At 38.0% G+C, this 13085-nt stretch overlaps 1 protein-coding gene across 3 annotated transcripts in view; it reads left to right on the top strand.

The window, feature by feature from the left end:
* The first annotated feature begins 1784 nt into the window (after positions 1 to 1784).
* The window catches only part of ush2a (Usher syndrome 2A (autosomal recessive, mild)), a 193622-nt gene continuing 182321 nt past the window's right edge, over positions 1785 to 13085 (top strand). For all 3 annotated transcript variants that reach the window (XM_081605303.1, XM_081605301.1, XM_081605302.1), the window contains exons 1-5: positions 1785 to 2438; positions 2969 to 3678; positions 4019 to 4233; positions 4680 to 4898; positions 9458 to 9626. In XM_081605303.1, the coding sequence (XP_081461429.1) occupies positions 3136 to 3678; positions 4019 to 4233; positions 4680 to 4898; positions 9458 to 9626 (1146 nt within the window). In that variant the 5' untranslated portion in view covers positions 1785 to 2438; positions 2969 to 3135. The remainder of the gene's footprint in view (positions 2439 to 2968; positions 3679 to 4018; positions 4234 to 4679; positions 4899 to 9457; positions 9627 to 13085) is intronic.

The raw sequence follows: 13085 nt of genomic DNA, 5'->3' as shown, positions 1-13085 counted from the left end.
TATGAATCATGCACAAACAATTAAGAAAATCAAGCGATGTTAATAGTGGGACTGAGTTTTAAGCTGTTTCTCTGATGGCTCTTCAGTCTGTGAAACTGACTGTGCCTGGCTGAATAAATTAGCACAATCAATGTGGGACTTTATTCTTTGTCTTGTGGACACACTACTTACAAATCTATGCAAATGTCTTGTTAAGAGTGCATAAGAGGAACACTTCTTGGATAACAAAGCTCTCGATGATCATAGTCCGACGCCATGGCGTAATATTTTCACCCACTCAAAACACAGAAGGAAAGAGATGGGAAACGTGATGAAAGTTTTAAAACAGAAAGATTCCTCGTGATTTTATAAAAATCGCCACCTGACTTATTTGAATGTTTGTTTTTAAGAAAATGAAAGGATATGATTTGACAAGGACAACGTTGCTTTGATCCACTTTGACATGGACACCGATTAGATGCATGGGAAACCTTCAAGAAAGGGTCAGATTTCTTTAAATATTGATAAATTGATGAACACATTTCAAGTGGAAACTTTTTAACTAACTGATCTGTCACATTCTGATCTCACATCCCCCGCTTTCCACTCTCCACTTTCTTTCTACATCAGTTTAGCTTTCATCTGCTCCCTCCACTACCTTCATTTTTTTCCCCACCTCTTTTTTCCCTACCTCTATCCTAGCCCCCAGCCACCGCCCTTCTCCTTCTTTCCCCTCCCTTTGCTGCTCTCTGCCTGGTATTGATTAGAAGGCAAACCTCTAATCTCCTTAAGGTCATTAGGAACACTTAATTAAAACCTAGTTAGAATGCCTTTGTTCGACCAAAGCAAATTGCAGCTGTTCAAACGAGATTAGTGTGATAACGTAAAAAAACAACAACTGTCAACTGAGAAAAGAAAAAAAATAAAAATGTCTTAGCAGAAATGTTTACATAATTAAAATGCAGAGAATCTGAACACACATTGGCACCTACACTTCTGTGTTTCTGTTTGTGTGGTTTAGGAAATGGAGAATTATATGCATCTGTGAAAGCAAGTGCAAGAATGTTACCTAGGGAAATTTATTTGAGGTGAAGTATAAAGGAAAAGGTCTAAAAGAGGGGAGAGTTCAAGCATTTAAAAATTCATTGCTAATGTTCAGTTTACACTGAAAAACATAGGCTTTTGCTGATTTAAATGCAAGATGAGGTACTTTTAAAAAATAGATACTTGAATTTAAATGTATGCCTTGTGAAGAGCTAATTTGTTGCTTTAATCCTAATGGAAAACAATTTTGTAGCACAAGAACAAAAGCTACAGACCTTGTAAAGAAGACAGCTGAAACTGGTAAGCGAGAGTCATTATCTACAGCGAAGGACTCGTACTGACATGGACTGAAAGACAATTTAAAGAGGAAGAAGTCACTAGTCCAAAGCAAAACATGGTTTTCTAAATAAACAATGACCCTATAGTTCTAATAGTTAGAAATTAGTTGAAACAGTAAATAAAATATTTAATTATATATAATTTACTTAACTGTTCATAAGATTAGTCAATAATAGACTTACACTTAGTAGCTATAGTTTTATTTTAAATGTCTTCAGATGCTGTGCAATTAATTCTGATTGTGAAAAACAGTCTGATTGCTAAACTGATCAAGTGATTGAAAAAGGTTGTGACAGGGTGATAATACATTAGGGTGATTTACCTTACAGATAAACGTTAAGTTTAGGAAATGTGAAGATGCAAATAAGTTTCTTCAACGCTTTTTTTTTTTTTCAGTGGCTGCGGCTGATTACCGTTGCTTAGAGACGGAAGTAGCTTTCGTCTTTGGTCCTGAGAGCCACTTGTCTGAAACCCAGACGTGTCCTACGTAGGTGGGGGGAAAAAACATTACAAACCATGCAGGGGGGGGAGAGGCGTGGGTGGGTCATTATTTGACTCGTATATTATTGTCTCGCAGTTTCAAAGCAATGTTTTGGCGTTCTGTTTTTGATGCAAAATGGATAAGACGCGCAGCTTTCTCCCTTTCTGCTCTCAAGTTTCCGTTACCCGGTTCTAGTCAGTGTAACGTTGCAGCAGCGTTACCGTGCGCCCGGTATCCTGCCGCCTGTTGCGCTGCTGGGCAGATGGCAGCACGAAGTAATCTTCTTAATACCGCGCGCCGCGTGTTGTGAATGAGAGACGTAAGAGGGAGACAAAAAAAGAGCAGCTTCAACAAGTTCAGTTGTGCTGTCATTCACTTCCTCCCCCCCCCACCTGTCAACACCGGGCGAAGTAATTTTACTCATGTTTTGAAAGGACTACTTTTTGGGGAGCGGTATCTGTTAGCGGTGGCGGACAGGTGTGCGGGACAACCTGTTGGGGGCTTTCTGTCTTTGACTCACGCCAGAACAAGTTGAATGTCTGTCGACGCCGCACTTGTGATGGGGAGAAACGTTTGTGTAGAGTGTCCACAACAGGTAAATATCCTGAAGCTACTATATATTTAGAATGTTTGAGTATCTGCATAGATTTACAAGTTTGCTCGGCATAGAGAACAGTATGCATTATTAGATACATGGGAGGCTTTTCTATTTTCTAACGGACTTTACAGCCAAGAGCCATGGCCATGTAATATAACACTTCAGATGACTACACGGCTGGCCTCTTTTTTTGTGTGTGTCAAAATGTGAAATTGAAGCTGCAAAGTATTGTAATAAAGAGAGCTTTGGCCTAAGCCTCAATTTCCAACAAACTTATTTGAGAACCTGTTTAGTTGGATAAAACCTGGGGGCCAGATGCCAGAGGAAAAAGGGCATGTTTAATTCAATGGAAAATGAAGAAAAGCGAGAGGCAATGTAGCAGTATCAGTTGAGCTGTGCCTCCATCAAGCTGTACATGATAGTGTGGGCTTTGGCCAGGGAATAGCCTGCATGGCATTTCACTCTCCTCAGATTTGTCTGATGTTGGATTTTGGTCTGACCAGTTCTCTTTTTTCCTCTTTTTCCAGATAGTGAAATCCTACCTATCATGTGAAGGCTTTGGTTGCGGTTTTCCTGGGTGTGCGGGTGTGGGGGTGAGGGACAGAGACCGTGTAACAGAGGACTAATCTTGGTAGCTTCACCCTAGGGGCACTGGCCTCTAAAAATGCCCCTGTAACCCTGGAATCATGGAACCATGACAGTCATCACTTATTCAAACGGTGTGGGGAGACTTCAGAACAAAATTTTGGTTCTTGAACATCCCTTGGCCTGTGAGAAGGTTCCAGAACCTGCGTCTGAGATTCTAGAACCTGGAACCACGGTGGACTTCTTAAAGATTCAAGAATGCTATGGGGTCAAACACATAAAGAGGACTGAGGAGAAGAATGATATCAGAGAGAAAAGCATTCGAAGAAAGTTCCAAACGATGGCCAGAGGAATAAACAGTGATGGAAAAGAACATAGAAAAGATGTAAAAGGACGTCTGAAGTTTGTTAAAGGAGAAGACAAGAGTGAAACAGACCTCATGGGTGTGTGTTCATGTAGAGAAAAGAGTGCAATCCTGCACAGAGAGAAAAGGATCTATGCCAAGCAGATCTGGCTTATTTTTTCATTATCTCATCAAAGCATCAATGAAGAAAAAATTAGGATGAATTTCCTCGGACTGAGGTGGCATAAAGTGTTGCCCTTTTTGACACTTCTTTTCCTGAGCTTCTATCCTAAACCTGCTTCATCACAGGTAAGAGTGTTTTTATAAACAGTGTCTACACTGATGTAGTCTGTGTTAACTATGCCCAGTATCAGACTGATGCTTGTTCTAGGACAACAAGTTTAAATATTCTGTCATATTTAGGTGTACCAGCATTTTATGGCTGTGATCACTTGGCATTTTGGGAACTATTATTAAACAAGCGAGACTAAACAAAAAAACCCCAACAATAAATAAAAATCTAAGCCCAGAAATGATTTTGAATAACTCTCTTGTATGGTTCCCTTGATGTTCATTAGCTGCTGATGTCATTAGGAAAGTATATGTTAAAAAAAAATCAGTTTTGACACACTTTCTACTGCTTCTACAGGGGCATTTCCCACGAATGGAGAATATTGCAGCTTTCAAGCCTGTGTCGACCTCGCCGCCTCGGTCCACCTGTGGCGTTCCAGAGCAGAGAAGCTACTGTCAGTCACCTTCCTCACAGGATGAATTGCATTTGTGTTTTCAAGCCATGTGTGTCCAGGAGTGCCCCTATAGATCCTCCACACCACCTTATGCCCCACTACTGTTAGCCGCACACAGGTAACTGGTTTTATTTGTTCAAGAAGTTATTGCAGTATTATTTTTCTATTTGACTTGTTTACTTCTATGTAGAATCGGTATCTTTCTTACTAGGTGTATATGCATCGGATAAAGTACCAGTGGATGTACTGCAACTAAAAGTGCTTGATCTTAAAAATCACATTGATTCAACAGAACTCTACAGTTAAAAGAAAATGTATTTATACCTTAATAGAGCTCTTACATTATTGTAAATAAGTTACGTTTATTCTTTAATCACTATTCACAGACTCTGTTACAAACTGCTGGACAATCAGAGAGTTAAAACAAGATTATAGAGACAAAAACAAAAAAATAATCCAGTCATCAGAATAAAGCCTGGTTAGACAAAAATGTGTTTAGGTACTTGTTAAAATTAAACCCTTTTAAGGTTCCTGTATTGACACATGTAAACCTAATTCTACCAGGGGAACCTGTGTAACCGAAGACATTGTTGACACTCGTCGTGGGACTCAAACAGAGGCTGGAAGCACAACAAGTTCGGATGGACTTTCTGTTGGACCTGCCAGTGTACTGTTTCAGCCCAGCGAAGATGGATGTCTGGTCACTCCTCCTTCACAGGCAGTAGGACCACGTGGTTCCCTCACCTTGGCAGTGTGGTTAAAACCAAGCTCCACTGGAGAAATGTAAGTTTAACGTTTACAAGTTTTAGTTATCCAAATGTATTTGCCAGTTGTGTAGTTTAATATTTTTTTTTATGCTTCATTTGGATAGATTTAAACATTTGCTGTTGTTTATTAGGAGCTGAAAAAAAATTTTTATGATTGATTTAAAAGAAAAAAACACACATTTTCTGAGTTACATGTGTTCTCTTACAAAAAAGTGGCCAATCCATTTCTAAATTTACACATACATAGAACATGTTTTGATGAAATCTAACATTTGTTAAGCCACAGTGCACAGAGAAGTGTGCAAAATCTCTTAAAAACAAAAGCTTCCATGCTAAGTGACATTGTTTCTAACATATTGGGTTTCTGGGGGGCGGGGGGGGGTTGCTTTTGGAGGATACACAACTTTTAGTATGCGCTCCACTCTGAACCGACTAATCAGTGTGGCACTTTGACGTAATGGAGGGATTTCTTGAAAGGTAAACTGCATCAGTTGACATTTTGAGTCAACTATCAGATAGCGAGAGTGTAATGGCCGTGACCAGAGCTCCTGTCCCTGAGAGAAGAAGGCTTACACACAGAAGGAAATGTTTCACTATAGAAAGTTAAATGCAGTAAATATGAATAAATTACATCCTGAAACTATGAAAGCAGTTTTAATGTAGAAAAAATCTCTAGATTATTTTCTTTATAATTGTGAATTGTACAAACCTACCAGTTGGATTTACAAATGATGATGCTGATCATTCTCTTCATTCAGTTTGTCTGTTCATAGGAAACTGTGTCATTAAACACTGCTGGGGTTTTGGAGTCCTTGGGTAGGTTTATATGATGCTTACTTTTCTGGCTGCTGTTTCTTTATTTTATAGGTCTAGATATTTAAGAATGAACTACAAAGCAGTTTTTAATATGTGTTTGATGCAGATCATGTGTGAAGCATAAAATAGTGTAAATGGAGCAGCCAATTAAAATCATGGTTCTGATTTTTTTTTTTTCTACAGAACTACCTTTAAGAAGGTATGAATGTTCCCCAGCTTTGCTCTACCTGGAAAACCTTTCTTTTAAGAAATATTTTTTGTTGGGAGGTATCTTTAATAGATGATGACATACAATTGTCTTTGTAAAACCCCTATGAGATTTAATGGTTTATGAAATATTTCTTGCATGAGAACACAAGGGTATATTTGAGATATATTGTGACACATCCTAACCTCTGAGCAGAACCCTACTTCAAACTTTTCATACAACTTTTCATACTTGCATGAGATATTGTATGCAATCAAAAATAGCACCTTACTGTTTTGGAGATGTTTGTGAAAATGAAAACAGTCTGAAACGGATCTCATAAGGAACATGTAATGCCTGTCCAGGTCAGTATCGCCGTCAGGAAACAACAAGCTGTCATGTCCTACTTAGTCTGCTTAAGTGTTGGAGAAAGGGAGAGTGGTATGTCCTAGGCCAGCCCAAAGTGGTGCACAGTTACAAAGGCTCAGATCAGCTTTCAATCAAATACACCAGGGTGTAGACCAGGCAAATGCATGCAGAGATCTGTTGACTTTATTGGCCATCATGTCTATTTTTCTAATAGCAATCAATGAGACTCACAAGTCCCCCCTCCCCCCAAATAAACCTTTTCTTATCAAATCCGCAACATCTGGTGCACCTCAAAAACATGTTTACATCAACATTTATGTTTAATTCATTTGACATTTACTTGCCACCAAAAAAAATGCTAAAGGATGCTTTATGTTCAAAAGTAAGATTTGTCAGTTTCAACTTCTTCTCTACATATTCCACTAAATAAAATTTGGAGAATTTTTTTGTCCTGTACTGAATAATTTTTTAATGAAATTGGTAAACTATTTTGTAAATCCATATACAAAACCTTTTTTCTAAATTCTTGTAGTGCTTGTAAAAATTTTACAATTTGTTTAGTGTCCCAACTTTTTTGGAATCCGGTTTGTAAAATAAGTGCAAAAAGTAAATAAATGACGGTGTTGCACTTGTAAACGAATGGAAAAGGAAAGGCTTTTAACTTCATATATTTTAAGCTGGAACTGTCCAGTGAGATGACATCAAAGGCGAGTTGTGTTTATTCTGTCCTGAAATGATTTACACTCAGAACTATGTAGCTTACCTACTGGGTTGTTGTCTCTTTATTATATGAGACAGTTCATGAGTCTCAGAGCAGGAGTCTAAGTCAAGTTTCAAGTCTTTAGGTAACAAGTCAAAGTCTAAAATGTTTTGCTGTATAGTGTGATTCGATCGAGTTTCAGGTTTTACTCATTGTATTTACTCTTCCTCCTTGATTTGGTTATTCTCCAGAAATGTAAGAATTCAAATATTCAGATAAATGCTACTTTCAAACAAGATCTAAAATTATTTAGTCAGCTTTTTCACCAGTGCAGACTTAATGACAAATGTATTTTTTTTTCTGATAAGCTGAATTATCTAACTGTGGTTTGATAAATTTAAACCACAGTTTGATCAATTTAGCTTAAAATGAAGTGTAAAATTCAGACACAATACACTAATGGTGGCATACTGTGTTAATGTATTGGCTTCTGTTGCTGTTAGTAAAATTGAAATGGGATTGCCTGATTGCTGCATTTCTCTGTGTGTTTATGAAGTCGTCTGTCTGGGGAGTCAGATGATGGAAAACTCTTGTTGTCTTGGCCTGCCGAACATGACACCTGTATGGCTGAATGCGTCTCAATAGAGTCATCTCTCCCCCTCTCACTCCCTCACTCTCCCTGCCTCTGTTATTCTTGCTCTTGCTGCCCATCATTCTTTTGTTGTACAGATGATCATGGCTGCTATCAAAGAAGCCAGATGAAAGGAGGTCTCTGTCTTCACCTCTGTCCATCGCTCCTCACCCCATTTCTTTGTCTCGTCCTCTCCCTGTGATTTCACATCCCTCCCCTCATTTGAACAATGGACAGAGCTAACCACCTGTTCTTACAACTCATACAATTTATTACATCAATGCTGGACTCCCAGCAGCAGATTATGCCAGATTTTTTATCTTGTCAAAGTATTTTTATTAGGGGTGCACAATAACTTTTTTTAAACCAATACCAATAGTAATATTCTCATTCCAAAGGCCTACAACTGATAACATACCTGAAAATAAGAAAGACTGGTGAGCAAAAATGAAAAATGTCAGGTTGTGACATCAGAATTATTTCAAATTATTTCTACAATTCAGAGTTGTTTCCTCAAATTACACTGATGCCACTTGAACTCTGTGCAGAACATGTCCATACAGTGTGATAAAAATTACACATTGACCACCGAACATGTTATTGATGCTATTCATTTCAATATCGGACCGATAATAATGACATCATTATTTCCTGATATCACACAGATAATTATCAAAGCAATTATTTGTTCCACCCTAATGTTTTTAGTTAGGTTGTACAGTAATTATTTTTGCTGCCATCTTGGGTTGTCCTGCCAGTACAGGACAATCCAAGATAGTAGAAGAAAAAGCTTATGGCATTAGTGCTGCTTAACCCTCTTCCTCACCCTCTCCAAAAAAAAAAAAAATCCAAAATATGTTCAGCATATTCTGGGGTTTGTTATGTCTGTTATGACTTTCCTGTTCCCATTTTAAAAACAAAAATGGGAACAGGATCAAGTCTGATCAAAGTTTCTCAATACTTTATTTTATGTTGCTTCATGATCTCATCAAGTTAAAGAAAGTTAGCAGAACCAATAGGAAAAAGATGAAGCAATAACTTGAATAAAATCACACCTAAAATAGTTTCCAGCACTGACACGAAAGCTGCTAAAAAATTGTATCAAGGGAAATAATATCAAAAAGATGTATTGATCTGTTATGTTGTATGCTGTAGGCATCATTTAATAATACATATTGGCAAATGATCCCAAATTAAGCATAAGACTTGAGATGTACAGGTACATCTCAGTTATACTTCTGGTTCAGCAAATAGAGTGCAGAATCTTTCCAAGGTAATAAATCTGTTTACTCCCAGAACCAGACAAAGAAACAAATAACAGAAAAAATAAAATGTGAAACCTCAACGTCAAACAAAATCAAATTAATGCCACTATAAAATTATCTGTAAGATTTTTAATGACTGGCTTTGATCTTTGGCAAATACATATTGATCATTCAGTATTTGGTGCTGAAACTATTTCATCGTGTTCCTTCAGGTTTTCAGCTTCTTTTCTCGTAGTGTTTTTTTTTTAAGACATTCACATGCATATACAAATCTGGGCATGTGCTCACTGTCGACTGTGAATTTAAAAGCTCTTTTTCTCATGAATCCATCTACAATATCTGATTTATTGGGTATGCTGCCCTGGGTTCATAAAAGCCATGATTCCCCATAAAATGTCAGTGGAGGTGGTTAATGTGACACGTTGTGGTCGTGCGTGTCTGTGCAACATCCAAACCCTCACAGTCATGTGTAATGTTGATATTCAATGGGAAAATGTCAAAATGACAGGCTCTATGTGCTCAGCAGCAGCGGTTTTGTGTTTTCCAGTTCAGGTCATGTTAATTGTTTGGTATTTATTTCTTCTCCATTGTGTTTTCTTTCTCACAGGATGCTACTGGAGAAGAGCTCAGACAATCGCTTGGTTTTTTCTTTGACCGTGTCAGAGCGGGCTGTAGCCCTTCGATACAGTCGGACTGATGGCCTAACCTCACATGCCGTGAGCTTCAGAACAGAAGGCCGGCTACAGCTGAACAGGTGGACACATCTTACTTTGCAGGTAAGAAATCTCAATGGTTTGAGGATTAATATCAGAGACACTGGATTGTTATGTTCATATTTTAAGCCTTCTATGAAGTATTGTGTTTAACTCTTTTTTTATTCGAACCTACTTCACAAGCCATAAAAAGAAACGGTTTAGGAAAAGAATAAAAGCTGAACAAGTCCCATTATTCTTTCCATAACCAGGATTTCAGTGACTGTTGCGCCGTTGCCTTGCAGCAAGCAGGGTTATATTCCAGGTTTTTCTGCATGTAGTTTGCATGTTCTCCCTGTGCATGTGTGGGTTCTCTCTGGGGACTCCAGCTTCCTCCAACAGTCCAAAAGCATGACTGTCAGGTTGATTGGTCTCTCTACATTCCTCTTAGGTGTGGGTGTGTGTGTGCATGGTTGTTTGTCCTGTCTGTCTCCCACTAATGGATGGATGGGTCATTGAATAGTAATGCCATAGTTTTTCCTCATGTCAGGAATCTTTATCATAGCTTTCACAATTCTCTCTTACTTCCTGAGGATTTTGTTTTTGTTATTTTGTACTTGGGAGAATTGTGTTAAAACTCTTTTTTTTATAAATGACATATTATCCCTTTCAGACACATAAAAAAGAGCCAGACCAGTTATGGCATTAAATTAATTTAGCTGTTGCCAAATTGATTCAACTGAAATTACTTTCAAATCAACCAAATTATAATCGTCAGATTAGATATCTGCTGAGAGAGAAGATCACCTGAAAACAATGATGTTGATGTTTGCATGCCCTTGAATCACAATTTATTTGTATATTTCAAATATTTTAATTTAATCACTTGTTTTTTTTTTTTATCTACTTCAGTTTACCTAAGTGGTGTATATCAGCTTGAAATGTTGTAAGGCGTTTGAAGTCAGTATTACAAGGCCTTCTTGGACAAAAAAAGTCTTTCACCAGCTCTCATCAGTCTTAAATGGCAGCTGGTGAAGTGGAGAGAGTTTTGAGGCCTAAATGAATCCCTGTGTGTGTTATTCTGGTCTCTGGTGAAGTGGATCATTTTACAGATTTCTCCACTGGACAGTCTCAGTCTTTCATCATCATGAATAACACCAAAGATGTGACCCAGAGAAATCATGGTTACCTTGACCAGCCTTATATTTTTAGATAGTTGTAATCTATGTCATCTGCTTTCTTGCACTTTATCATTTTGTGTAAAAAGTCTTTGTTGTAATATCTTCCTATTACATAACCACTAATTCACACTGCACTACATAATCACTTATAATCTTAATTAAATTGCTGCATTTTGCTGCATTTAATAGTTAGCAGAGTTTAATTCATTGCTTTATTATATTTGCAATCTAACTTAAAAGTGGAATGCTTCTTTTTATATAACATGCCCTACATGGGTCTAACGCAATACCAAGCTCTGTGTGAGCTTGAACCTGCTCACTTTTGTGATCTGTTTAAAAAGTGAGCTGCTGTATGAAATCTCAGCAATTTGCAGCATCATCTCTCAGCAACATCATTTCACCAGAGCAGAGGATCTAACTTGACACCTTAGTTTACAGTTTGCTGATGGGTGTTGATGGTGGAAAAACGTGGCAGCCCAACCTGTTGTTGGCTAAATGCAGTGCTGCTGATTGCTCACATTGTAGACAGTAGATGTACAGTATGCAGAATCCCTCTCAGCGATAAAGTTGTCATTGTGTGTCTATGAATACCTCAATGCTCAATTTGCCAATTCAGACAAGACATGGAGTGAGGCTTGTGGGGATTTTTAGCTTGAAGTGCCTCATATCTATGCAGCTTTTGGGCATTTTAATGTGTTGTGTGGCTGTACCTTTCTGTAAATCAGCCTGCCTTTTTGCGTAATGGTATGATGATGTGATCTGTTTTGACCATTCGGAAAAAGATCATAATTATCCTTGACACGCAAACACTATGCGCATACTCATGTTCTCACTCATGCATGCGCACACACTTATATACCCGCTCTGTCACATAAACACACTGACACAAACTCGCCACTCAGTGGTAATTTGTAGCAGTCTGTCAACCACAGTGCAGATATTACTCTAAGGAGTAAAGCAGAACCCCTTCCTATTCACATTTAGACAAACACACACATGCACACACCACTCATCTGTCAGTTTGCACAGATCAAAACACAAAAAAGACAGTCAAAAGGAATACCGATTTCCAAGTGCCAGGAGCATGACACACACACACGCGCGCACGCACACAGACACATACGCACTCAAGGTGCCAGAAGCAAGGTGCTGTAGGGAGGCTGGTGCTCCCTAGGTAGTTGTCTTATCTGATTATGGTAACGATGTAGAGAACAACGGAGGAAAACGCAGCCTAAGGGAGGAAGGACTGACGGAGAAAGAAAGATGGGGGAAGTGAGGGAGTGAGCTCAGTGTACTTAAGTGCAGTCAGCTAATACAAGTCTAATCTTTTAGTGCATTTTTATAAAAAACGTTTGCAGAAGGTTATTCTCCATCTGTCTACTCGTACTACTGAACTCCATTCAGTTCTAAGCATAAACATATTCAATCTGTTTTTTTTAAATAAAGAAATCTTCACTGTACATAAAGTGTTTACTCTATCCAAGTTTCTTTCCTTTTTCCTTTTTCTTTAACTGACACAAAATTCTAAAAGCTACATGGGGACAAAATTTGTGACTTGTTGAAGATGGTGTAAATTAGTTGCTAGCTACAAATTAGGTGTGAAATGTTATAAGGTATGAAATGTTAGGATGACTACATGCATTTTTAAAGTGGCTATGAAGTTTTATTTTGCAATGTCTTGAATTTCGTCTTAACCCTTGAGCAAACACATTCAAAGAGGGGTCATTATGTAAAATGTATTTTTTTTTATATAGCTTTATATAACGTTATAACATTATTCTCTCATCAAAAACATACCTGGAGTGTTAGATTGTTTCATGTATGTTTGAGAAATCCTTGAATCTCCTGTGGCAGCCATTCAGGGGCATCTAAACTCTTGCTCTCACAAAGCACCATCTGTTTCCACAAAGCTCCCATTTGGATCTTGCGTCTCCAGATAAAACTCTGAATCACAGAGCATCCCCTCCCCTCTGCCTTCCTAAAACAACTCCTGTAGACTAGCAGTAGCAGCAATTAGCAAACTCCTGGTGGAACTGTTTTCAGCTGAGCTTATCATGCAAACCACTTCTCAGTCAAACGCTTCTAAGAATGGTAAATAATGAAGTAGCTTTGTTGTGATCACGGGCTGAAGGGTAGGAGCTTCGTAAAAAGAGATGAACTAATTTCAAGGTATCAGATTGAAGTCAGTTTTTTTAAGTTATGTTTCATATATACATAATTTTTACGACAACTGAAGGCAACAGTTACACTTTATTGTACTAGAAAATGGCACTATGTCCCTGAAAAATACTCAACACTGCCCTTTTAAAGTATTTATTTTTAAAAATTACAGATTGCACTATAATTAAAATTTTATGTTACT

This window comes from Poecilia reticulata, chromosome 3 (genome assembly GCF_904066995.2).
Source record: "Poecilia reticulata chromosome 3, P_reticulata-male-v2, whole genome shotgun sequence".
Lineage (NCBI taxonomy): Eukaryota > Metazoa > Chordata > Actinopteri > Cyprinodontiformes > Poeciliidae > Poecilia > Poecilia reticulata.
Note: the sequence above shows the minus strand (reverse complement) of the source record. Positions and strands in the feature narration are given on the sequence as shown.